At 40.7% G+C, this 27565-nt stretch overlaps 2 protein-coding genes and 1 pseudogene across 3 annotated transcripts; 2 read left to right on the top strand and 1 right to left on the bottom strand.

Moving 5' to 3' along the window:
- The first annotated feature begins 4869 nt into the window (after positions 1-4869).
- Positions 4870-6329, top strand: LOC139479114 (uncharacterized metal-dependent hydrolase YcfH-like). The gene has a single exon (XM_071261881.1). It carries the CDS (start codon positions 4870-4872, stop codon positions 6310-6312), a length of 1443 nt encoding a protein of 480 aa, XP_071117982.1. The 3' UTR covers positions 6313-6329.
- Positions 6330-6351: 22 nt separating this feature from the next.
- LOC139479116 (myb/SANT-like DNA-binding domain-containing protein 4) lies at positions 6352-9616 on the top strand. 2 transcript variants are annotated; one of them, XM_071261883.1, is made up of 6 exons: positions 6352-7042; positions 7623-7690; positions 7896-8048; positions 8451-8489; positions 8852-8902; positions 9168-9616. In XM_071261883.1, exons 1-6 carry the CDS (start codon positions 6852-6854, stop codon positions 9413-9415), a joined length of 750 nt encoding a protein of 249 aa, XP_071117984.1. In that variant the 5' UTR covers positions 6352-6851; the 3' UTR covers positions 9416-9616. The 2 variants fall into 2 exon arrangements, with proteins under 2 accessions (XP_071117984.1, XP_071117983.1); XM_071261882.1 differs by lacking the exon at positions 6352-7042 and adding an exon at positions 7303-7411.
- LOC139479115 (putative nuclease HARBI1) lies at positions 8259-13132 on the bottom strand (annotated as a pseudogene).
- Positions 13133-27565: the final 14433 nt, after the last annotated feature.

Raw genomic sequence — 27565 nt, forward strand, 5'->3', positions numbered from 1 at the left:
GCAGATCACGAACTGCTGTGAGTAGTGACATCTTCAAATGTCCATGTCCTGAAGTTACCATCAATGCAGTGCATCATGGAACAGTTTTTACCATCCCGCTATTGGTCCAAGGCACAAAGGCAGAGGCAATAATTGATACTGCAGCAGAGGTGACAATTATCTCTGACAAGCTATTCAAGAAGCTTCAACATAAACCAGCGAAGAACCATGATGTCACCTTGCGCACTGCTGGACGAGAATTGAAGATGCAGGGTTTTCTCACCAAACCAGTCACATTGCAGGTCCAAGACAAGCATTTCCAAATGCCTGTATATGTGGCTCCAATAGGAGATGAGATAATCCTGGGCTTCGACTTCTTGCTGAAAAATAGTGCAGAAATTGACATGAAAAATCATATCCTAACCATAAATGGAACAACAGTGAACATGGTTTTAAGGGAGTCAGGTAAACCAGTTAATGTATGTCGCATCATGATACCCCGGCGTACGTTACTACCACCCCATTCGGTAACCAGGACACCTAGTTACATGGAGCAAAGTTTACAAACCTACATCTCCGAACAAACTCCAGAAATGGCCGACTTTATATCACCACAAATTCTTCATTCACCAGGAGATAAGCCAGTCATTTGCTTCCTTAACACTACAGACCACCACATTACGGTAAAGAAGGGTCAAATTGTTGGGGAAGCATCAGAGGTGGATATCAGGGAAGTCGCTCTGGATGAAGGAGATGACTGGAATAAACAAGACATCGATCTAGGGACAGAAGAGCCAGGTAAAATAGGTCATGACACACATGTAAACTTGCCAGAACATCTCAAGGATCTCTATTCACGTTCGTGCACGCATTTGCAACAAGATGACCAGTCACGATTAGTGCACCTACTCAAAGATTTTGAGGGTGTCTTCGCAAAGGATGATCTGGATTTAGGGGAGTTTACCGCATTTGAACACAGGATTGACACAGCAGATGCTAAACCTGTCAGACAACGCATGAGGCGTACCCCGCTAGGATTTGAAAATGAGGAAGAAGCACACTTGGAAAAAATGTTGGAAGCCAACGTTATTCAGCCTTCTATGTCAGAATGGGCTTCAGCTCCAGTTCTCATTCGCAAGTCTGATGGTGGGGTGCGTTGGTGCATTGATTACCGACTTCTGAATGACGTTACGGTCAAAGACGTGTTCCCTCTGCCCTTGATTGAAGATTGTATTGACACGCTAGCAGGCAGTGAATGGTTCTCCAAACTAGATGCTAATTCAGCATATTGGCAAGTCAAGATTGGTAAAGAGGACCAGAAAAAGACAGCATTCATAACAAAGTATGGATTGTATGAGCATGTCAGAATGGGCTTTGGTCTCTGCAATGCCCCAGCCACTTTTTCTAGAGTAATGGCACTAGTCCTCAGTGGATTGACACTTGGGACATCGTCCTGGCCTTCTTGGATGATGCAGTGGTTAATGGGACCAGTATACCCTCCCACTTCATCAATCTGAGGAGAGTATTAGAGCGATTCCGGAAATACAATCTGAAGCTGAAACCTAGAAAATGTGAGCTGTTTCAGAAGAAAGTGGAATTTTTAGGCAGAGTGGTCAGCAAGGATGGGCTAGAAGTAAACCCAGGTAGCCTGGAATGTGTTCATAACTGGCCCGTCCCCACCTGCACAAATGAAGTTGAGCGATTCCTAGGATTCGCCAACTATCACAGAGGATTCATCAAGAATTACGCTGAGCTGGCATGTTCTTTGTATGACCTCACAGGAAAAAAACCCTTTATCTGGGAGGAAAAACAAAAGCAGTCCTTCAAAAAGTTAAAAGCTGCCCTTACAACAACACCGGTGTTAGCATTGCCCAACAAGAAAGACCACTTCATCTTGGATACAGATGCTTCAGACTGGGCCATTGGAGCGGAACTGATACAAGTGCAAGATGGTCAAGAGAGAGTAATTAGTTACGGCAGTTTTAGTCTCACGCCGGAACAGAGAAGGTACTGCACCACACGCAAGGAGCTGCTTGCAGTGATACGGTTTACCCGACAGTACCGCCATTATTTGTTGGGTAGGCCGTTCACAGTAAGAACAGACCACAGCAGTCTCACCTGGCTACTGGGGTTCAGATCACCGGAAGGACAGCTCGCCCGTTGGCTTGAGGAATTAAGTCAGTACGACATGACAGTACTCCATAGACCTGGTGCCAAGCACCTCAATGCGGATGGATTGTCACGGATTCCCGAGAAGGACAATTGCCCTTATTATCAGGGAACAGTGGAGCCCCTATCACTCCCATGCAATGGCTGCAAATATTGCAAGAGAGCACACAAAAATTGGGGAGCCTTCCAGGAAGAAGTTGATTATTCCATACCCTTGTCAAGGAGAAACATCACTCAAGCCAAGGTGAGACAACTCTTGTTGGAGTCCACTTCTAGACAAGCAACATTTTCAACAGAGGGGAATGTTCTAGGTACATCAAGTACATATTTTACTCAAGATCTACAGACTTGTTTAGAGAGCTGTCCAAAGCCTGAAGTTAGTGTTCAGCGCCTAGTAATGGTGACTGACACACAAACAGAAAATCTTGAGTTATTTCCGGAGCCGAGGGACGTACAAGTTCAGAAGATCACCATTAATGCAGAGAAGGATACCACTCCAATGTTTGGATATTCTCTGGATGAGTTAAGGCAGCTCCAAAGAAAGGACAAACAGCTAACCTTTCTGCATCAATGGTTGGATGATAAAACAATACCATCTGAACAAGAAATATTTCTGGCAAGCCAAGCAACCAAGTCCTACTGGATAGACAAAGAATTATTCTCACGAGATCACCGGGGTCTGGTGGTCCGGGAGAGTAATCAAGACTCCAACAACAAACTGCTCCTTGTTCCACAAACCCTCCAGCAAGAAGTGTTGAAGCATGTCCATGACATTCCCGCAGCAGGCCATATGGGAATCTCAAAGACAAGAGAGAGACTTAGGTCCCGATATTATTGGTACCGATGCTCTCAAGATGCACAGGAATATGTCCAAACATGTGAGAAATGTAGTAAGAACAAGAAACCCTCTAAACACTCTAGGGCGAAAATGACCAATTTCCATGCAGGCGCGCCAATGGAAAGGGTGCACCTGGATTTTATTGGTCCATTGCCCTTAAGCAAAAAAGGGAATCAGTACATATTGATGATGGTGGATCAATTCACGAAGTGGGTTGAGTGCATCCCTCTTCCAAGTCAAAAGGCGGAGGCGACGGCACAAGCCGCTATCAATGAGTTTTTCTCTCGATTTGGCTATCCGTTCCAATTACATACGGACCAAGGTCGTAATTTTGAGAGTGAACTCTTTAAGTCAATTTGTTCCTTGCTACACATTCACAAAACCCGTACAACACCCTACCGTCCGTCTTCTAATGGACAGGTAGAACGGTATAACAGGACATTACTCCAGATGATACGCTGTCATGTAGGGAAGTCACAAGCAGGATGGGACGAGTACCTAGCACAGCTAGCAAGGGCGATACGGTCATCTGTAAACCGACAGACAGGATATTCAGCCAACAAGTTGATGCTGGGAAGAGAGGTGAATGTTCCAGCTGATCTGATGTTTGGATCCCGTTAAACATGTATCTAACTCCCTGCCAGAGTATGTGAATTCCTTACAGAGAGCAATCCAGGAGGCACATGAAATGGCCAGGTCTAATCTCCGAACAGCCTTACAAAGAATGGAGAGGGATTATGACTTGAAAACCAATGAAAGTACATACACCGAAGGAGATTTGGTGTATGTCATGGACACCGCTGTGAAGGTAGGTAAGTGCAAAAAGTTACATCCCACATGGAAGGGTCCCTTTCTAATTGTCAAGAAACGAACACCCACCCTGTTTATCATCCGATACAGGAACCGAGATTCTACTGTCCACCATGACCGTCTCCGTCAGTGTCGGGATAGAAAAATTCCAGCATGGGTGTTGAGGGCAAAAGCCAAGTTTGAGTCCAAACAGGGGATGACACAGGATACACAGGGGGAATACCAGTCTGATATCAACCAAAAGGAGACTGACATCTTATACTGTAAGTGCCAGAAACCCTACAATGGTACACTTGTGATTGCTTGTGATGGTTGTGATGAATGGTATCACGGCGAGTGTGTGGGGGTCACGGAGGAAGAGTCTAAAACAATGGACTCTTACTTCTGTGACTACTGTCTCTATAACTGAAAATGTATGTGCGTGGTTTTCCCATGCACATACTTAGATGATGATTGGGTTAATGTATAGTTTCCAACTCTTGCAGGCACCTGTAGACAAAAAAACCAAACAACCCCAAACAAAACAACCAAACATTGACATGGAGAACCACCGCTCACGCTCTATCCGGAGACGCGATTGCTTGGGACACCGTGCTCGTTCACGTTCGCCCTCAAGGCATCCTCAACATAGAGTGTCCTGGTCGAGGGTCATTCAGAGGTCTCGTTCGCCAAGGAGATGCGTCCCCACGAGTGAACCATCTCGAAGACCTCATCGAGGACATAGTCCAAGAAGGGGAAGGTCCCCCCAACGAAACCGGGCTATCACGTACAGGAGAGGGCGGTCCCCAAGGCGTGGTGACATACACCTGTACCACCAGGGACAGAAGCCAGAGGGGGCCATCATGGAGGGAAAGCCTGTACAGAGAAAAGTTTCTGTCACTTCCTCGGACAGGTTGGGGTTGGTGATCCAGACTTCATTATCCCCGACTAACCCTGGAAAGCCCATCAGGAACCGCAAGCCAGGGTTGACACAGGATCATGGCCAAACCACCTCCGTATCCCTGTCAGCACAGGGCTCACCTTGTTTCGTGGTTGGGTGCTCGAAACGGACAAGGCATCTCAGGCAACACCTGATGAGTCATTTGCCCCAGTGCTTTGATGAGGGACAAGTGGAGGTGAAGCGTCTGGTTCAGGCCCAGACAGCACTGATCTGGCTGGCCAAACAGATCTTCGGTCCCGGGTCTACTCCTGAGGACCTGGTAGATCATTTAAATGGCTCTGACCTATTGGAGGAATATCCAATTTCCCCGAGTGGTCTTACCCGGATGAGGGAGTTCTCTCGCAAGCTGGCTATTGGGGTTCCCAACAAGTTCACCATGTGCCCGGTGAACTCGGTGGCTGTTCTCCTTCATTGGAGGGTCGTTGGGAACCTCCTCAACCTGCTTACTGAGGAGCAGAGAGACAGGTTTAAGGCTCTCCATAGTCTTGGTTTGGTACCACAGCTACAGTCACTGGCAAGTGTGACCAGCCCAAAGGAGGTCGGACCCACTGCACTGGTCACAGCCAAGCCACTGTTCAGACAAGAGGAAGCGGAGGAGGGTCCTATGGAGGCAGAGACCCAACCGGAAATGCCATCGCCAGCTATGGAGCAGGGTTTGGACGTCCTCGTCCTGGATGAGGGCGCCTCAGAGTTTGATGGTCAGTCTCTTGCGGGTCCCATCTCACCTCAGGCCATCGATGCTCACTGTCATCTGGATCGTCTCCAACTTAGACAGTTTGGCAAGTACCTCGAAAGTAGGTCTTTGGAGGACACCCTAAAGCCAGGACCCCAGCAACACCCAGATCGATCATTTCAGTTGGTTAGTGTGGTGTCCGTACATTGTGACCCGGGCACATATCCAAAGGTCACAGGCCAGGACACAAGGATCCACCACGCTATTGGTTTGCATCCTAAGAAGGCAGACCAATTTAACCAGGCTATCAAGGAGAAGATCTGCCACCTCCTGAAACAGCCTCAAGTCGTCGCCCTTGGGGAGATTGGTATCGACCAGTCCACCCCTCCAGCCTCCTGGGTGCGACAGAGGGAGGTGTTCCAAAGCCTGCTTAAACTCAAGCCATCAGGCCTACCAGTGGTGGTCCATTGCCGTGGTAACGCAATGGACGAGAAGAAGAATTTTGGTGCTGTGGCCCATTGCCTTGCTATAGGCATCCTTGATAGGCACTGCCAGGAATCCAAAGCAAATAGTGTATCAGACATGGCCATTCATGTCCATTGCTTTCGGGGAGATTACCAGGTTCTAGAGGCCTGGTTGGTCAAATTCCCCAGGGCCTACTTTGGATTTTCTGGAATGGTGGCGAGATTCACATCTCAACAAAAGAGAGCTTTAAGGAGGGTACCAGAAGATAGGCTACTCCTAGAGACAGATGCACCCTACCTGTCCCCGAGAAATAACAGGATCAGCACCCCAAATGATATAGGCGAGGTGGCCCACTTGGTATCAAGGATCCGTGGGACAACAGTGGAATCGGTTCTCGCCACCACCACAGCCAACAGCCAAGCCCTGTACCACTTCTAGTAAGTGACTAGAAGGACACCCGGGTTTACTCCTGGGGGTCAGGGAAGTGGTACAGCCATGATGCGCAACTCACCCCATCAAGTACCCGTGTCCATTCATGGGTATTTTGCATCTTAATTATCTGATGCTAATTGTGGGGTACAAACCCTCAACACCTCACATGATTGAATGTGTGGAGTAGGGCTGCAAGGATTTAGAAACTACATACAAGGAAATACAAGAGACAGTGAATCAAGTACCCGTGTCTATTCATGGGTATTTTGCATCTTAAATTATCAGGGCCCGAGGTTATAATAAAATTCGTGCTCAACTGAGTTTCGTGCTCAAATACATGCTCATGCTCAAGTTCGTACTCAGTTGAGATTTGTACTCAAGCAGAGGTTATAAAACATCTTGAGTCTGTACTCAGCTGAGAACAACTCACGCTCGGCTTGAGCATGCTCAAAGGAATCTTTGTTTATGATATAAGCGGCAATTTGGAACTCTTCCGTCAAGAATGGTAAGAAAACAACCCGGATGTTGTCGTCTGCTTATTTACAATGGCAACGGAGGGCGTGACCGAATCACGAAGGCGGGGTAAGGGGTGGTCAGAAGCGGAGGAGGTTTGTCTCATCCAGGAAGTTGTTCAGCGAGAGCAACTGTTGTTCGGCGAAATAAAGGGGAGCGGTGTGAAGTCCATCCATCGACAGCGGACCGATGGATGGCAAAGCATCACGGATATCCTCAACACGTAAGTTGTTCATATGTTTTTGTTGTTTAATATCATTTGCAGCATGGTACGCTATATTAAGGTATAAATACGTCTTGCGCAAAGTGTTCATTCAACTTTTATGACACAGGATTGATCGATGCTGATTTTTTTACTGTGTTCGCTAAAACAAAGTATACCTATCATAAGCGAGTAAAAAAGTAAGGGGGGGGGGGGGGGCTGTGTCTTCGCTTTCCACTAATTGTGGTGGGATACGTGAGAATTATGTGGGTTACACTACTTCCTGTTTTGGATTATGCATAATCAATATTCATACGATCTAGTTAGGGTCAAGGTCAAGGGACATCCTCCAAACAGTTTTAGTGGATTCTTTTCAAACCAACAGTTTGCGTAAGTAAACAGTCGAAAATGTGTGTCATGACAAGCACACTCTTGATATACCTGATTCTTCGTTGCATTAACTTTATTGTATATACCGGGAATATAAATGGAGACATTTATTTTCATGGGCTTTCCCCTCCACAATTCCTTGACAGTGAAGAAGAAAACATGTTCTGTATATTAATTTTCAAATTATATCTCTTCTTTTATATACTTTCAGAAGACACATCAATGCCAAAAGGGAGGCTATTGAAGTGAAGAAGAAGAACTTCAATTTGAAACAAAGAGGTACTCTTTTATATTAGAAAAATACTAAGAGGCATATTGTGTCAACATTGTTACTCCATCATAATGTATTAAATGGTTATTATATAATTGATGAAACACATGTTTATCCCTCAATAACACATGAACACATTTCAATGAAACCCAAATTTAATATTTCAATATATATGTTATTGTTACTGAACTAAACTGCAAGTTTGTATTGTAGCTAAAAGCAAGATCGACGGCCTTAAAAGGTCAATGGCCACAACTGGAGGAGGGCCTCCACTCCCAGCACTGTCCAACGCGGACGAGGTCCTTTGTCAGTCTTTGGAGGGGAGGCCAGGTATTCATGGCCTAGAACATGGCATTGACACTGATGGTATGGGCAGTTCAATATGTAAAAGATTAATGTAAATTTTAAAGCCAACTATTTCTCATTAATGTTGGTTATGGTGAGACCTATCACCTGGGACAATGTATTTGGATGACAAAAATACTTATCAAATATAGTACAAACAAATCAAGTACTGTCAAAAGACAAAGGAAACAACAACAAAAAATTCAGACAACAACTTTTTTATGCCTGTGATCAAAGTAATGAATACATTTGTTGTGAATTGCACTGGTACAAAATCATTCAAATAATGATTAATATTTGTCAGATAATCAAATTAATCACTCATCACAATTTCAGTCACAAATGCATTTGTTTTTGTCAATTCTAACCCGAAAATTATTAAAATAGCTGCATTACTGTATTTTAATATTCTGTTCACTTCAGTCATTCATGATGGCGATGTAGCTGCCGCTTCACCAGAAGGTAATACATATCATCATATGTCTGAATACTTTTAACATGTATTATTATACATAATCACATCTATAACATGGGACATGTATCTAATTACTCTGTGGGTTGTCTCCCTTATATAGGTCATGTCTTGAACAAAATACCAAAATTTCCAACATGTACTGTGGAGCATAGTTTGCTATTCCTGTCATAACATTATTGTCTGAGCTGACACATTGTATACAATCAATGTAATTATTCTCAATTAATAACATTAAAGTATAACTTTATTTTGTGACTTTATTGAATGCTTAAATATATAAATGTCAGAAAATGATACAATAATTTTTTGCATTTGTTCAATGTTAAAAATTGTATCCCCTTATTTACAGGTCTGCAAGGTGAAGCACATCACATTGATGAGCAAGACAACCCAGCAGAAGGTACAGCAGAAGGATCTGAGTAATATCTGTAGAACATATTACTATACTAAATAATGAACATTTTCAGAGTTTATTTCAGTATATTCAAGATTGCAGTTACAGATCAAATTTATGTTTGCATAATCCTTATATAATACTAGTATAATTATATTTCAGTCACACTAACACCCATAATGCTATCAACAATACTATACTCCCAAAGATGACGCAGAGTACACAATTCATGTTTCTAAAATGTGACAAGTCAGTCTCATTTTATTTACAGACAAAAAGACCGGGCGCAAACGAAAAAGAACACAAGCTGAGGCAACATATGACAACACAATACAGGACACTGAAAGGATCAAACTTGAACAAAGGAAGCTGAAACTGGAAATTGAATTATTAGAAAAAAATCAAAAGAAATTAGACATTGAAATTCAAATGCTGCAGAGGAAATCAGTCTACTACCAACTAAAAATGAATGCGGAATTTGGTGTTTCTCTTGTCGAATCATGTCCAACTGAAGAATAATTATTATCAAATTTACTAAAGAGAGTTATGTAGAAATGCAATATGAATGACAACAACATTTACTGATTTGCTTGGACATGATCAGTTGAATTTGACAGATACAATAGTTAATGATAATTCAAAGAAATATTGTTACAATATCAACTCTATCTGTATTGTTTTATCACTATTCATTACATATGCAACTGCTCCAAAAATCCTGATTTTTTTGTTATGTGCTCTTAAGTAAGATCATTTTAAAGCATGTAACTCTAACATTGTGATGATAATTCAGCATTTATGCAAGTATTATGTGCCAACAGAAAGACATAAATATAGAATGTCTAGTGATCATGACTTTACTTATAGTTTATGCAATTTGTGTAGACCTAGATGATGAATACCATGCACTTTTCATTTGTCCAGCTGATACTAACATTAGGTCAAGATATTTGTCCTTCATACAGACTATTTTGAATATCCTAACATGCATAAGTTCTGTATCTTTACTCACAACAAATGACAACATTTTATTCCAGCTAACTCTTTATCTTGTTCAAATTTAGAAATTAAGAAACAAATATGAATTGAATTGCTGTGTCACAATGTGCAATGTTAGAAATTTGAACTAGTCCTGCACTTTGAGCCAAAGTGTCCACTTGTCAATGTATGAAAGAACTTGTAGACATTTGCCATTTTTCAGGTTTTTGCTATATGTTATCATTGTAACGACTTGCATGTGGACTAAAAATGGTAGTTTCTACCGTAGTCTGTGCTTTTTTATATTATAACATTCTCCCACTTTACTTGCCGTAAAAGGCGGCAAACGGGATCGGGTGGTCAGGCTCACTGACTTGGTTGATACATGTCATCGATCCCAATTGGGTGGATCGATGCTCATGATATCAATCACTGGATTGTCTGGTCCAGACACAATTACTTTACAGTCCTCCGTCATATAGCTGGAATATTGCTGAGTAAGGAGTTAAACAACAAATAAATCTGCACTGTTGGCATGGCCAGACTATACAAATTAAATATTGTTCCATTTTGTGCACTGCTTGTATCTGAATAAAACATTGAATGACCAAATTGATTATGTATTCAAGTCTAACTGTCATGACATATCTGACTTACTGAGCAATACCACTCACACAATCATTAATTAAGATGATATACATTTGAAATCACAAATTCAGATAGATTAAACTGTAGGAATAAATGTTCCTATGCTTATCGACTAAAAAATGTCTGAATAATGTGCCGTCTCACATCAGCTCCATCATTTTGACCTGTAACCGGTGGCACATAATTATTCACATTTGAAGATGGAGGCATTAGATTTTCGTCATGATTTATAATATCCCCCCTTTCAATACCCAAATTATGCAACACAACACATGCAACAACATAGGTCACAGCCTGTCTTGGGGTCGCCCTGAGCTCATTGTGCAGGCACTGAAACCGCCGTTTCAGGACACCAAAGGTCTGTTCAATGAGCACTCTTGTCCTGCACAATGACCCATTGTAGCGTTCTTCGGCACGGTTGGTGGGGTTCAGTAGAGGCGTCAGGAGGAACCAACGACATGGGTAGCCAGAGTCCCCCAACAGAAAACCTTTGTACTGTCCTTAAACATAATAAAATAAGGTTATTTTTTTTGGAAAGAATAACAGATTGTTTTATGATTTGAATACTGGTAAAAAGTACATACATATAATGTATGAATAAAATTTGTCTCATCAAGAATTACAATATTTCAATATTTATCTTGAACATGATGAATGAAATAAACCTTTTCCAGGAACAAATACATTCATCCTAATTAATGGAATTGTTTAGTTAAAAAATAACTTGTGAGAAAAAAATAATTGAAAATGAGGATATGAATCCAATCTTATTTATTAATTAAAATGGGTATGGAGATTCTGAGATTTTATGCCGTGTCATATCCATGGTTCCAAAGCAATTGCCCTTTGTATGTCACTTCAATTCAATGAGATGTCATACAAAAATATCTGTATATTGATTTAAATTTACTAAATGATTAACTTGCTACTTCTTGACATCTTAACTTAAAATTACTATAACAGAAATGATTTTATATTATTTGTAACAGGATAAACTATATGCTTGTTCACTTGCAGAATACTTTCACCAAATTGTTCTAAAAACGTGTCTTACCATTTTCAAATTGCCTGCACAGTGCTGACGTTCGGAAAATGCGGCTGTCATGTACAGACCCCGGCCAGCTGGCGTTGCAACTTGTGATGCAGAAATTTGCATCACAGCACATCTGTGGGATAGCAAATCAGAAATTTAAACTCCAATTTACAATACATACATAAGACTTACAAAAGTCATACATCTCCCCACCCCTAAACCAACACATACATTATAACGAATAGTTATGGTGTAAAATTATGCCTATTTACCTGTACATTCAGGGAATGGTAACCTTTCCGGTTCACGAAGTCTCCCTCGTTCGTGGTAGGCCGCTGTATCCGGATGAACGTTCCATCAATACACCCTACTACGTTAGGGAATCCTGTAAGTAAAACGTGTCATGGTGTCACAATAGATAGCATACTGCACTGGGCAATGTTTACTAGTTTCATTTACAGCCCATCCCAAGATCTATCGCTTGATTACTTACTTACGTTTGGAGATTTAACGTGCGCTTTCCGACTGGAGCGTATTTCGCACACGGTCGCTTGATTATAATTCTATTTTATTTATATACATGACCTCGACCTCTGACCCATTTTCTTTTTACTGACCAATCAAAATGGCACTGACGCGAATCACACCAATGAAATCATTTATTTGTGTTTACATTGGGAAAACCCCATGTACGTACCTGCGATGTTGCCGAATGCCTCCTTCGCTCGTACAACGTCTCCTCCAACTGGGAATTTAATAAACCTTCCTGTCAGTTTGGAGATTTGCATGGAAACTGCACGTATGCATCTGCCGGCTGTAGATCGGGAAATGTTTAGGCTGTCCCCAACCAGCAGATGCATAGCGCCTGTCGCCAAAAAGCGAAGGCATACCAGCAACTGTAACAGTGGTGGAACCGCACAGTTACGAGCTGTCTGTCTGGTCAGATCGAGTAGACCAAGTAAATATATATTATAGTATTTGGCCTAAATCTGTAACGGTCAAAAACTTCATCCACATCTAAATCTTCCAGCGGGTTAGAACGATCTCGAAAGACTCTCGGAACACGGGTGTTCCGCCTCGCTTGTCGCGTCTGTCGCAGGTGAGCTGCCATTGTTGTTGTCGAACTCAGCGTTGAGCACGGTCCAAAGCGTACTTGAGATCGTACGGATTTCATGCTCAATTTGAGCACGAAAACGTACTCAGATTATTTATAACCTCCGTTTATTGAGTCTGAGTTTTGAGTTGAGCACGAAACCGGATTTGAGCATGAAATCGTACTCAGGGAAGTTTTATAACCTCGGGGCCTGATGCCATAGGCTGTGGAGATACCATTAAACTTACAGACCCTTAACACCTCGCATGATTGAATGTGTGGAGTAGGGTTGCAAGAATATAGAAACTCCATATTGACACAGTAAATCAAGTACCCGTGTCCATTCATGGGTACAAACCCTTAACGCCTCGCATGATTGAATGTGTGGAGTAGGGTTTCCAGCAATATTAAAGCATCCCTCCCAGCGATGACGGACGTCTTCGGATGTGCCAGAGCGGCTAAAAGATAAGGTGTTCCTCCAGCAATGAAGGACGTCTCCGGATGTGCCTGAGCAGAAATGATGGGGGAGGACCTTCAGCAATGACGGGGTCGAGTCAGTATACGTCCCTTTCCCAGACCAGGCCACAGCGCTACGTTTATCGAGAGGTATGCCTGTTATACTCGCGCGTGTAGTTCAACTATACTGTATTTAAGCTTCCGCATGACAATACGAAATGCGCGGCTATTTTATAGACAAATCCCAGTCAAATTATAACAATTCCATACATTTTTGTCTGAATAAATATTATGAACCCAGTATTCTTTTATATATATAATATGTATATATACTTACTCGATCAAGCTCACTCAATTTTAACACATTTAAAGCCATTATTTTTTTTATCTGTACTGTTAGTGAGGTGACGATTGAGATCATCTGTGGTTTGATTCAGTCTCTTTAGACATCGTGGTAATGTATCACACTACCCTAAACTAATAAATACATGCACGTTTGTAAAATCCGTTTGTCTAGGTACTAGAAAGGACATATACATACATATTCATTATACACATTCTCGCAATCTCACAAATATAGCTGACAAACGATAGCCGAACTTTCTTTTCAGAACACAGGCCACTTTAATTTACTCTGATCCCTTATTTTTCGTTTTTCTAGAAACAAATTTTGCTATCAATTTTTTTAAAGTCATCAGAGAGGTAAACAGATATTTTTAAACTTGTTAGCTCACTTTTAGGTTATGAAATAGAGCTTTGCGTATTTTCCATATTTTATAAACAACTACAGACAACTACAGACTCTTCATATTGCCTTGTATATAGCGTGTGCGTAAATCATCGCCGCTACCCCTACAACTAGTTTAATACAATTATTATTTGTATACTCAAGCCACTGACTGGTCACTCTACACATTACTATTATATAAAAGAAACATCCTTGTGTATTTTCCCCATCAATTAAACGAGAGGCGTACGTTGGTCTGGGAAAGTGACAACTACAGAGTCTTCATATTGCCTTTTTTAGATATGTAAAAATCCTCATGGCTACCCCTACAATGGGTATAATACAATGCTTTTTTATTCGGTCCACTGAAACGTCACTCTTACACATTATTATGAAAAAAGAGCATTGCGTATGTTTCATATTATTTTATACGGGGCGCGAACATTGGTCTGGGAAAGGAACAACTGCACACTGTTCCTATTGCCTTGCATTGGCTGTGGAAAATCATCGCCACAATACCCCCATAACTAGTATTATACAATTATTATTTGTACAGGGGACGGGCATTGGTCTGGGAAACTGGGACAACTTGTTGCACGAATGGCCTTGTATATATATATAGGGTGTGGGACAATCATTGCCGCTACCCCCACAAAGGCTATTTCTTTTCTAATAATGTGTACAGCGATCTGTTAGTTGGCGTAAATATAAAAAAAACACAAAAAAACAATTGTATGATACCAGTTGTGGGGTACCGACGATGATTTTCCCAAATGCAATATATAAGGCAATATAAACAGTTTGTAGCTGCCCCTTGCCCAGACCAATGTTCGCCTCCTGTCTTATTTATATGACAAAATACACAAGGCCGTTTCTATTACATAAAATTTGAAGAGTGACCTGTCAGTGGCGTTAATATAAATATAACAATTGTAGTATATATACCAAGCAGAGGTAGCTCCCTTTGTGTGTGTAAACCAAATGAACTGTCATCATATTTACTGAAAATAACACAGAGCCCATAAACCATAAACATTAAAACATTCTTTATTTCCTTAAAATGCATGTGCACAAATACCATCTTTGCTTCACAAACACAGCTTTGAGTGAATGTTGTTTAACGCCAGAGTCAGCAATATTAAACATTATAAGCATGATTCACGCCTCTATCATGCCATGAGGCCATCATAAACAAGGTCACAGCCCACTCTGTGTGGTGCCAGAGAGTAAATGGCACGGAAGGGAATGACGCCCTCATGTAAAGTCTCGATGGATAAGCCAAGTCACTGAGACTGAACATCCAATTCTCATTTTTCTAAGCTCACGGAAGCAACCTAAGGTACTCGTATACCAAAATGAATTATATACATAACAAAAAATTACAAGGATAATTAGTGTGAATAAAGACTTGGATGGATTAAAAAGTTAACAGGCTTAAGGGTCATAGTTTGCAGGAGTTGTGTGGGTTTGATGTTTGATGTGGGTTATGTTTTATCACCAAATTTAGTGATGTGTAAATATTTCTACATTTGAATACTTATCCTGCATTATTCCTTTATGCATTTACTTCTGTTTTTTGACAGAAAGGCGAAGCTGTGAGAGGTCTAGCTGCAGAAGAAGTTGTTCAATTATGTGTGTGGCTACAACACTCCCACAGACGCCACGTGGCCCCGGAAGTGGTTACATCATGAATGCTGTAAACATAACATCTAAAGACTTACGTGGGATGCTGACGGTGCGCCGGGCGGGCACTTAGACGAAGTATGCAAGTGTAAAAAAAAATATTTAAATCTTACTAAATTTGAAACTTATCCTGCATTACTCCATAATGTATGATTATCGGACGGTGCGGAGGTGCACATTCCCCTCAAATATCAGGAAACTACAAGAAGCCATCAACATCAAAAGACTCCAGCCGTCAATCAACTGTGACCAAGGCTATTACATACCTCCGACGTACCATCAACTCATCAAAGACCCCAATCAGCCATAACCCCGTTGTTTATATTACTGTCTTCATCCTTTGTTTAAGTCGCTGACTTCACCGATGATTGTCATCACTACCCTTGTGTGTACATAACAGGCTTCTCTACTCCAGTATAACAATATCTACTCTACTGTATAAACATTGCTTCCGACTTGTATATACTTGTCAGCCACGCTCTGTATATCACTTTGATAACGGCGTTAGAACCTACACCGAAAAGTCGCTCTTAATTGTAATAAATAAGTTGTTCATCCATAAATTCTTATCCTTACTTAACATGTGATTTTCAATAAACCCTCAGTAAAGTCAAGGTACCCCGTACAGCATCCTGAGCGAAGAACCGAACACAGTGATCAAATAATTATATTGGTCTGGGAAAGGGAACTACAGACTGTTCATGTTGCCTGGTGTGGGAACATTAACCCCACTACCCCACAACTATTATAATACAAATATGTTTTTATATTTACGCCACAGACATGTCACACTGCACATTATCATATAAAGGAAACATCCTTGTGTACCGTGTGTGTAAATAATCGTCGCTACCTCCACAACTGTTGTAATGTATATATAAATATTTTTATATGTATGACCCCTACTGGTCACACTACACATTATTAGATAAAAGAAACATCTCAGTGTGTTTTCCATTATCAATTTAGCGGGAGACGAACAGTGGTCGCGGAAAGGGACAAGTACGGACTTTTCATATTGCTTGTGTATAGAGTGTATGTAAATAATCGTCGCTACCTCCACAACTGTTGTAATATATTTATCATTCGCACTATGTATGACTCCTACTGGCCACACTACACATTATTAGATAAAAGAAACATCTCAGTGTGTTTTCCATTATCCATTTAGCGGGAGACGAACAGTGGTCGCGGAAAGGGACAAGTACAGACTTTTCATATTGCTTGTGTATAGAGTGTATGTAAATAATCGTCGCTACCTCCACAACTGTTGTAATATATTTATTATTTTTACTATGTATGACCCCTACTGGCCACACTACACAGTATTAGATAAAAGAAACATCCCTGTGCGTTTTCCATTATCCATTTAGCGGGAGACGAACAGTGGTCGCGGAAAGGGACAGCTACAAACTTTTCCTATTGTTTGTATATAGCGTGCGGGTAAATATTCGTCGCTGCCTCCACAACTGTTGCAATATATTTATTATTCGCACTATGTATGACCCCTACTGGCCACACTACACATTATTAGATAAAAGAAACATCCCTGTGTGCTTTCAATTATCCATTTAACGGGAGACGAACAGTGGTCGCGGAAAGGGACATCTACAGACTTTTCATATTGCTTGTGTATACAGTGTATGTAAATAATCGTCGCTACCTCCACAACTGTTGTAATATATTTATTATTTTTAGTATGTATGACTCCTACTGGCCACACTACACATTATTAGATAAAAGAAACATCCCTGTGTGTTTTCCATTATCCATTTAGCGGGAGACGAACAGTGGTCGCGGAAAGGGACAGCTGCAGACTTTTCCTATCACTTGTACATAGGGTGTGGGTAAATAATCGTCGCTGCCTCCACAACTGTTGTAATATATTTATTATTTTTACTATGTATGACTCCTACTGGTCACTCTTCACAGTATTAGATAAAAGAAACATCTCAGTGTGTTTTCCATTATCCATTTAGCGGGAGACGAACATTGGTCGCGGAAAGGGACAGCTACAGACTTTTCATATTGCTTGTGTATAGAGTGTGTGTGTAAATAATCGTCGCTGCCTCCACAACTGTTGCAATATATCTATTATCTTTACTATGTATGACTCCTACTGGCCACACTACACATTATTAGATAAAAGAAACATCTCTGTGTGTTTTCAATTATCCATTTAGCGGGAGACGAACAGTGGTCGCGGAAAGGGACAGCTGCAGACTTTTCCTATCACTTGTACATAGGGTGTGGGTAAATAATCGTCGCTACCTCCACAACTGTTGTAATATATTTATTATTCACACTATGTATGACCCCTACTGGCCACACTACACATTATTAGATAAAAGAAACATCTCAGTGTGTTTTCCATTATCCATTTAGCGGGAGACGAACAGTGGTCGCGGAAACGGACAGCTACAGACTTTTCATATTGCTTGTATATAGCGTGCGGGTAAATATTCGTCGCTGCCTCCACAACTGTTGCAATATATTTATTATTCGCACTATGTATGACCCCTACTGGCCACACTACACATTATTAGATAAAAGAAACATCTCAGTGTGTTTTCAATTATCCATTTAACGGGAGACGAACATTGGTCGCGGAAAGGGACAGCTACAGACTTTTCATATTGCTTGTGTATAGAGTGTATGTAAATAATCGTCGCTACCTCCACAACTGTTGTAATATATTTATTATTCGCACTATGTATGACCCCTACTGGCCACACTACACATTATTAGATAAAAGATACATCTCAGTGTGTTTTCAATTATCCATTTAACGGGAGACGAACAGTGGTCGCGGAAAGGGACAGCTACAGACTTTTCATATTGCTTGTGTATAGAGTGTGTGTGTAAATAATCGTCGCTGCCTCCACAACTGATGTAATATATCTATTATCTTTACTATGTATGACTCCTACTGGCCACACTACACAGTATTAGATAAAAGAAACATCCCTGTGTGTTTTCCATTATCAATTTAGCGGGAGACGAACAGTGGTCGCGGAAAGGGACAAGTTCAGACTTTTCATATTGCATGCTTGTATATAGCGTGTGTGTATAATTAATCGTCGCTGACTCCACAACTGTTGCAATATATTTATTATTCGCACTATGTATGACTCCTACTGGCCACACTACACATTATTAGATAAAAGAAACATCCCTGTGTGTTTTCCATTATCCATTTAGCGGGAGACGAACAGTGGTCGCGGAAAGGGACAGCTGCAGACTTTTCCTATCACTTGTACATAGGGTGTGGGTAAATAATCGTCGCTGCCTCCACAACTGTTGTAATATATTTATTATTTTTACTATGTATGACTCCTACTGGTCACTCTTCACAGTATTAGATAAAAGAAACATCTCAGTGTGTTTTCCATTATCAATTTAGCGGGAGACGAACATTGGTCGCGGAAAGGGACAGCTACAGACTTTTCATATTGCTTGTGTATAGAGTGTGTGTGTAAATAATCGTCGCTGCCTCCACAACTGTTGCAATATATCTATTATCTTTACTATGTATGACTCCTACTGGCCACACTACACATTATTAGATAAAAGAAACATCTCTGTGTGTTTTCAATTATCCATTTAGCGGGAGACGAACAGTGGTCGCGGAAAGGGACAGCTGCAGACTTTTCCTATCACTTGTACATAGGGTGTGGGTAAATAATCGTCGCTACCTCCACAACTGTTGTAATATATTTATTATTCACACTATGTATGACCCCTACTGGCCACACTACACATTATTAGATAAAAGAAACATCTCAGTGTGTTTTCCATTATCCATTTAGCGGGAGACGAACAGTGGTCGCGGAAACGGACAGCTACAGACTTTTCATATTGCTTGTATATAGCGTGCGGGTAAATATTCGTCGCTGCCTCCACAACTGTTGCAATATATTTATTATTCGCACTATGTATGACCCCTACTGGCCACACTACACATTATTAGATAAAAGAAACATCTCAGTGTGTTTTCCATTATCCATTTAACGGGAGACGAACATTGGTCGCGGAAAGGGACAGCTACAGACTTTTCATATTGCTTGTGTATAGAGTGTATGTAAATAATCGTCGCTACCTCCACAACTGTTGTAATATATTTATTATTCGCACTATGTATGACCCCTACTGGCCACACTACACATTATTAGATAAAAGATACATCTCAGTGTGTTTTCAATTATCCATTTAACGGGAGACGAACAGTGGTCGCGGAAAGGGACAGCTACAGACTTTTCATATTGCTTGTGTATAGAGTGTGTGTGTAAATAATCGTCGCTGCCTCCACAACTGATGTAATATATCTATTATCTTTACTATGTATGACTCCTACTGGCCACACTACACAGTATTAGATAAAAGAAACATCCCTGTGTGTTTTCCATTATCAATTTAGCGGGAGACGAACAGTGGTCGCGGAAAGGGACAAGTTCAGACTTTTCATATTGCATGCTTGTATATAGCGTGTGTGTATAATTAATCGTCGCTGACTCCACAACTGCTGCAATATATTTATTATTCGCACTATGTATGACTCCTACTGGCCACACTACACATTATTAGATAAAAGAAACATCCCTGTGTGTTTTCCATTATCCATTTAGCGGGAGACGAACAGTGGTCGCGGAAAGGGACAGCTGCAGACTTTTCCTATCAGTTGTACATAGCGTGTGTGTAAATAATCGTCGCTGCCTCAACAACTGTTGTAATATATCTATTATCTTTACTATGTATGACTCCTACTGGCCACACTACACAGTATTAGATAAAAGAAACATCCCTGTGTGTTTTCCATTATCAATTTAGCGGGAGACGAACAGTGGTCGCGGAAAGGGACAAGTTCAGACTTTTCATATTGCATGCTTGTATATAGCGTGTGTGTATAATTAATCGTCGCTGACTCCACAACTGCTGCAATATATTTATTATTCGCACTATGTATGACTCCTACTGGCCACACTACACATTATTAGATAAAAAAAACATCTCAGTGTGTTTTCCATTATCCATTTAGCGGGAGACGAACAGTGGTCGCGGAAAGGGACAGCTACAGACTTTTCCTATTGCTTGTATATAGCGTGTTGGTAAATATTCGTCGCTGCCTCCACAACTGTTGTAATATATTTATTATTCGCACTATGTATGACCCCTACTGGCCACACTACACATTATTAGATAAAAGAAACATCTCAGTGTGTTTTCAATTATCCATTTAACGGGAGACGAACAGTGGTCGCGGAAAGGGACAGCTACAGACTTTTCATATTGCTTGTGTATACAGTGTGTGTGTAAATAATCGTCGCTGACTCCACAACTGTTGTAATATATTTATTATCTTTACTATGTATGACTCCTACTAGCCACACTACACATTATTAGATAAAAGAAACATCTCAGTGTGTTTTCCATTATCCATTTAGCGGGAGACGAACAGTGGTCGCGGAAAGGGACAGCTACAGACTTTTCCTATCACTTGTACATAGCGTGTGGGTAAATAATCGTCGCTGACTCCACAACTGTTGTAATATATCTATTATCTTTACTATATATGACTCCTACTGGCCACACTACACATTATTAGATAAAAGAAACATCTCTGTGTGTTTTCCATTATCCATTTAGCGGGAGACGAACAGTGGTCGCGGAAAGGGACAGCTACAGACTTTTCCTATCACTTGTACATAGCGTGTGGGTAAATAATCGTCGCTGACTCCACAACTGTTGTAATATATCTATTATCTTTACTATATATGACTCCTACTGGCCACACTACACATTATTAGATAAAAGAAACATCTCAGTGTGTTTTCCATTATCCATTTAGCGGGAGACGAACAGTGGTCGCGGAAAGGGACAGCTGCAGACTTTTCCTATCAGTTGTACATAGCGTGTGTGTAAATAATCGTCGCTGCCTCAACAACTGTTGTAATATATTTATTATTTTTAGTATGTATGACTCCTACTGGTCACTCTTCACAGTATTAGATAAAAGATACATCCCTGTGTGTTTTACATTATCCATTTAGCGAGGGACAAGTACAGACTTTTCATATTGCTTGTGTATAGAGTGTATGTAAATAATCGTCGCTGCCTCCACAACTGTTGTAATATATTTATTATTCGCACTATGTATGACTCCTACTGGCCACACTACACATTATTAGATAAAAGAAACATCTCAGAGTGTTTTCAATTATCCATTTAGCGGGAGACGAACAGTGGTCGCGGAAAGGGACAGCTACAGACTTTTCCTATTGTATGCTTGTATATAGCGTGTGTGTGTAAATAATCGTTGCTGCCTCCACAGCTGTTGTAATATATCTATTATCTTTACTATGTATGACCCCTACTGGCCACACTTCCCATTATTACATAAAAGAAACATCCCTGTGTGTTTTCCATTATCCATTTAGCGCGAGACGAACAGTGGTCGCGGAAAGGGACAGCTGCAGACTTTTCCTATTGCTTGTATATAGCGTGTGGGTAAATAATCGTTGCTGCCTCCACAACTGTTGCAATATATTTATTATTCGCACTATGTATGACTCCTACTGGCCACACTAAACATTATTAGATAAAAGAAACATCTCAGTGTGTTTTCAATTATCCATTTAACGGGAGACGAACAGTGGTCGCGGAAAGGGACAGCTACAGACTTTTCCTATTGCTTGTATATAGCGTGTGTGTTGGTAAATATTCGTCGCTGCCTCCACAACTGTTGCAATATATTTATTATTCGCACTATGTATGACTCCTACTGGCCACACTACACAGTATTAGATTAAAAAAACAACATCCCTGTGTGTTTTCCATTATCAATTTAGCGGGAGACGAACAGTGGTCGCGGAAAGGGACAGCTGCAGACTTTTCCTATCACTTGTACATAGCGTGTGGGTAAATAATCGTCGCTGCCTCCACAACTGTTGTAATATATCTATTATCTTTACTATGTATGACTCCTACTGGCCACACTACACATTATTAGATAAAAGAAACATCTCAGTGTGTTTTCCATTATCCATTTAGCGGGAGACGAACAGTGGTCGCGGAAAGGGACAGCTACAGACTTTTCATATTGCTTGTGTATACAGTGTGTGTGTAAATAATCGTCGCTACCTCAACAACTGTTGTAATATATCTATTATTTTTACTATGTATGACTCCTACTGGCCACACTACACATTATTAGATAAAAGAAACATCCCTGTGTGTTTTCAATTATCCATTTAGCGGGAGACGAACAGTGGTCGCGGAAAGGGACAGCTACAGACTTTTCATATTGCTTGTGTATAGAATGTGCGTGTAAATAATCGCCGCTGCCTCCACAACTGTTGTAATATATTTATTATTCGCACTATGTATGACCCCTACTGGCCACACTACACATTATTAGATAAAAGAAACATCTCAGTGTGTTTTCAATTATCCATTTAGCGGGAGACGAACAGTGGTCGCGGAAAGGGACAGCTACAGACTTTTCATATTGCTTGTGTATAGAATGTGCGTGTAAATAATCGCCGCTGCCTCCACAACTGTTGTAATATATTTATTATTCGCACTATGTATGACTCCTACTGGCCACACTACACATTATTGGATAAAAGAAACATCCCTGTGTGTTTTCCATTATCCATTTAGCGGGAGACTAACAGTGGTCGCGGAAAGGGACAAGTACAGACTTTTCATAATGCTTGTGTATAGAGTGTATGTAAATAATCGTCGCTGCCTCCACAGCTGTTGTAATATATCTATTATCTTTACTATGTATGACCCCTACTGGCCACACTTCCCATTATTAGATAAAAGAAACATCCCTGTGTGTTTTCAATTATCCATTTAGCGGGAGACGAACAGTGGTCGCGGAAAGGGACAGCTACAGACTTTTCCTATTGCTTGTATATAGCGTGTTGGTAAATATTCGTCGCTGCCTCCACAACTGTTGCAATATATTTATTATTCGCACTATGTATGACCCCTACTGGCCACACTAAACATTATTAGATAAAAGAAACATCTCAGTGTGTTTTCAATTATCCATTTAACGGGAGACGAACAGTGGTCGCGGAAAGGGACAGCTACAGACTTTTCCTATTGCTTGTATATAGCGTGTGTGTTGGTAAATATTCGTCGCTGCCTCCACAACTGTTGCAATATATTTATTATTCGCACTATGTATGACTCCTACTGGCCACACTACACAGTATTAGATTAAAAAAAAAACATCCCTGTGTGTTTTCCATTATCAATTTAGCGGGAGACGAACAGTGGTCGCGGAAAGGGACAGCTGCAGACTTTTCCTATCACTTGTACATAGCGTGTGGGTAAATAATCGTCGCTGCCTCCACAACTGTTGTAATATATCTATTATCTTTACAATGTATGACTCCTACTGGCCACACTACACATTATTAGATAAAAGAAACATCTCAGTGTGTTTTCCATTATCCATTTAGCGGGAGACGAACAGTGGTCGCGGAAAGGGACAGCTACAGACTTTTCATATTGCTTGTGTATAAAGTGTGTGTGTAAATAATCGTCGCTACCTCAACAACTGTTGTAATATATCTATTATTTTTACTATGTATGACTCCTACTGGCCACACTACACATTATTAGATAAAAGAAACATCCCTGTGTGTTTTCAATTATCCATTTAGCGGGAGACGAACAGTGGTCGCGGAAAGGGACAGCTACAGACTTTTCCTATTGCTTGTATATAGCGTGTTGGTAAATATTCGTCGCTGCCTCCACAACTGTTGCAATATATTTATTATTCGCACTATGTATGACCCCTACTGGCCACACTAAACATTATTAGATAAAAGAAACATCTCAGTGTGTTTTCAATTATCCATTTAACGGGAGACGAACAGTGGTCGCGGAAAGGGACAGCTACAGACTTTTCCTATTGCTTGTATATAGCGTGTGTGTTGGTAAATATTCGTCGCTGCCTCCACAACTGTTGCAATATATTTATTATTCGCACTATGTATGACTCCTACTGGCCACACTACACAGTATTAGATTAAAAAAAAAACATCCCTGTGTGTTTTCCATTATCAATTTAGCGGGAGACGAACAGTGGTCGCGGAAAGGGACAGCTGCAGACTTTTCCTATCACTTGTACATAGCGTGTGGGTAAATAATCGTCGCTGCCTCCACAACTGTTGTAATATATCTATTATCTTTACAATGTATGACTCCTACTGGCCACACTACACATTATTAGATAAAAGAAACATCTCAGTGTGTTTTCCATTATCCATTTAGCGGGAGACGAACAGTGGTCGCGGAAAGGGACAGCTACAGACTTTTCATATTGCTTGTGTATAAAGTGTGTGTGTAAATAATCGTCGCTACCTCAACAACTGTTGTAATATATCTATTATTTTTACTATGTATGACTCCTACTGGCCACACTACACATTATTAGATAAAAGAAACATCCCTGTGTGTTTTCAATTATCCATTTAGCGGGAGACGAACAGTGGTCGCGGAAAGGGACAGCTACAGACTTTTCATATTGCTTGTGTATAGAATGTGCGTGTAAATAATCGCCGCTGCCTCCACAACTGTTGTAATATATTTATTATTCGCACTATGTATGACCCCTACTGGCCACACTACACATTATTAGATAAAAGAAACATCTCAGTGTGTTTTCAATTATCCATTTAGCGGGAGACGAACAGTGGTCGCGGAAAGGGACAGCTACAGACTTTTCATATTGCTTGTGTATAGAATGTGCGTGTAAATAATCGCCGCTGCCTCCACAACTGTTGTAATATATTTATTATTCGCACTATGTATGACCCCTACTGGCCACACTACACATTATTAGATAAAAGAAACATCTCAGTGTGTTTTCAATTATCCATTTAACGGGAGACGAACAGTGGTCGCGGAAAGGGACAGCTACAGACTTTTCCTATTGCTTGTATATAGCGTGTGTGTTGGTAAATATTCGTCGCTGCCTCCACAACTGTTGCAATATATTTATTATTCGCACTATGTATGACTCCTACTGGCCACACTACACAGTATTAGATAAAATAAACATCCCTGTGTGTTTTCCATTATCCATTTAGCGGGAGACGAACAGTGGTCGCGGAAAGGGACAGCTGCAGACTTTTCCTATCACTTGTACATAGCGTGTGGGTAAATAATCGTCGCTACCTCCACAACTGTTGCAATATATTTATTATTTTTACTATGTATCACTCCTACTGGCCACACTACACATTATTAGATAAAAGAAACATCTCAGTGTGTTTTCAATTATCCATTTAACGGGAGACGAACAGTGGTCGCGGAAAGGGACAGCTACAGACTTTTCCATTGCTTGTATATAGCGCCTGTGTCTGTAAATAATCGTCGCTGCCTCCACAACTGTTGCAATATATTTATTATTCGCACTATGTATGACCCCTACTGGCCACACTACACATTATTAGATAAAAGAAACATCCCTGTGTGTTTTCCATTATCAATTTAGCGGGAGACGAACAGTGGTCGCGGAAAGGGACAGCTACAGACTTTTCCCATTGCTTGTATATAGCGCCTGTGTCTGTAAGTAATCGTCGCTGCCTCCACAACTGTTGCAATATATTTATTATTCGCACTATGTATGACCCCTACTGGCCACACTACACAGTATTAGATAAAAGAAACATCCCTGTGTGTTTTCCATTATCCATTTAACGGGAGACGAACAGTGGTCGCGGAAAGGGACATCTACAGACTTTTCATATTGCTTGTGTATAGAGTGTATGTAAATAATCGTCGCTGCCTCCACAACTGTTGTAATATATTTATTATTCGCACTATGTATGACCCCTACTGGCCACACTACACATTATTAGATAAAAGAAACATCTCAGTGTGTTTTCCATTATCCATTTAGCGGGAGACGAACAGTGGTCGCGGAAAGGGACATCTACAGACTTTTCCTATCACTTGTACATAGCGTGTGGGTAAATAATCGTCGCTGACTCCACAACTGTTGTAATATATCTATTATCTTTACTATATATGACTCCTACTGGCCACACTACACATTATTAGATAAAAGAAACATCTCAGTGTGTTTTCCATTATCCATTTAGCGGGAGACGAACAGTGGTCGCGGAAAGGGACAGCTGCAGACTTTTCCTATCAGTTGTACATAGCGTTTGGGTAAATAATCGTCGCTGCCTCCACAACTCTTGTAAAATATTTATTATTTTTAGTATGTATGACTCCTACTGGTCACTCTTCACAGTATTAGATAAAAGATACATCCCTGTGTGTTTTCCATTATCCATTTAGCGGGAGACGAACAGTGGTCGCGGAAAGGGACAAGTACAGACTTTTCATATTGCTTGTGTATAGAGTGTATGTAAATAATCGTCGCTGCCTCCACAACTGTTGTAATATATTTATTATTCGCACTATGTATGACCCCTACTGGCCACACTACACATTATTAGATAAAAGAAACATCTCAGAGTGTTTTCAATTATCCATTTAACGGGAGACGAACAGTGGTCGCGGAAAGGGACAGCTACAGACTTTTCCTATTGCTTGTATATAGCGTGTTGGTAAATATTCGTTGCTGCCTCCACAACTGTTGCAATATATTTATTATTCGCACTATGTATGACCCCTACTGGCCACACTACACATTATTAGATAAAAGAAACATCTCAGTGTGTTTTCAATTATCCATTTAACGGGAGACGAACAGTGGTCGCGGAAAGGGACAGCTACAGACTTTTCCTATTGCTTGTATATAGCGTGTGTGTTGGTAAATATTCGTCGCTGCCTCCACAACTGTTGCAATATATTTATTATTCGCACTATGTATGACTCCTACTGGCCACACTACACATTATTAGATTAAAAAAAAAACATCCCTGTGTGTTTTCCATTATCAATTAAACGGGAGACGAACACTGGTCGCGGAAAGGGACAACTACAGACTTTTCATATTATTGTATATAGCATGTTGGTAAATAATAGTTGCTAACCCCATAGCTGTTGTAATATATT

The sequence above is a fragment of the Haliotis cracherodii genome, unplaced genomic scaffold (assembly GCF_022045235.1).
Source record: "Haliotis cracherodii isolate W230 unplaced genomic scaffold, xgHalCrac1.p SCAF_4, whole genome shotgun sequence".
Lineage (NCBI taxonomy): Eukaryota > Metazoa > Mollusca > Gastropoda > Lepetellida > Haliotidae > Haliotis > Haliotis cracherodii.

Excerpts from the sequence above, each read along its gene's own strand:
- LOC139479114 (XM_071261881.1), top strand. The coding sequence starts at position 4,870 with ATGAGTCATTTGCCCCAGTGCTTTGATGAGGGACAAGTGGAGGTGAAG.
- LOC139479116 (XM_071261883.1), top strand. The coding sequence starts at position 6,852 with ATGGCAACGGAGGGCGTGACCGAATCACGAAGGCGGGGTAAGGGGTGG. Across the intron at positions 7,691-7,895 it reads CTTCAATTTGAAACAAAGAG|CTAAAAGCAAGATCGACGGC; the intron begins GTACTCTTTTAT and ends TTTGTATTGTAG. Across the intron at positions 8,049-8,450 it reads ACATGGCATTGACACTGATG|TCATTCATGATGGCGATGTA; the intron begins GTATGGGCAGTT and ends TGTTCACTTCAG.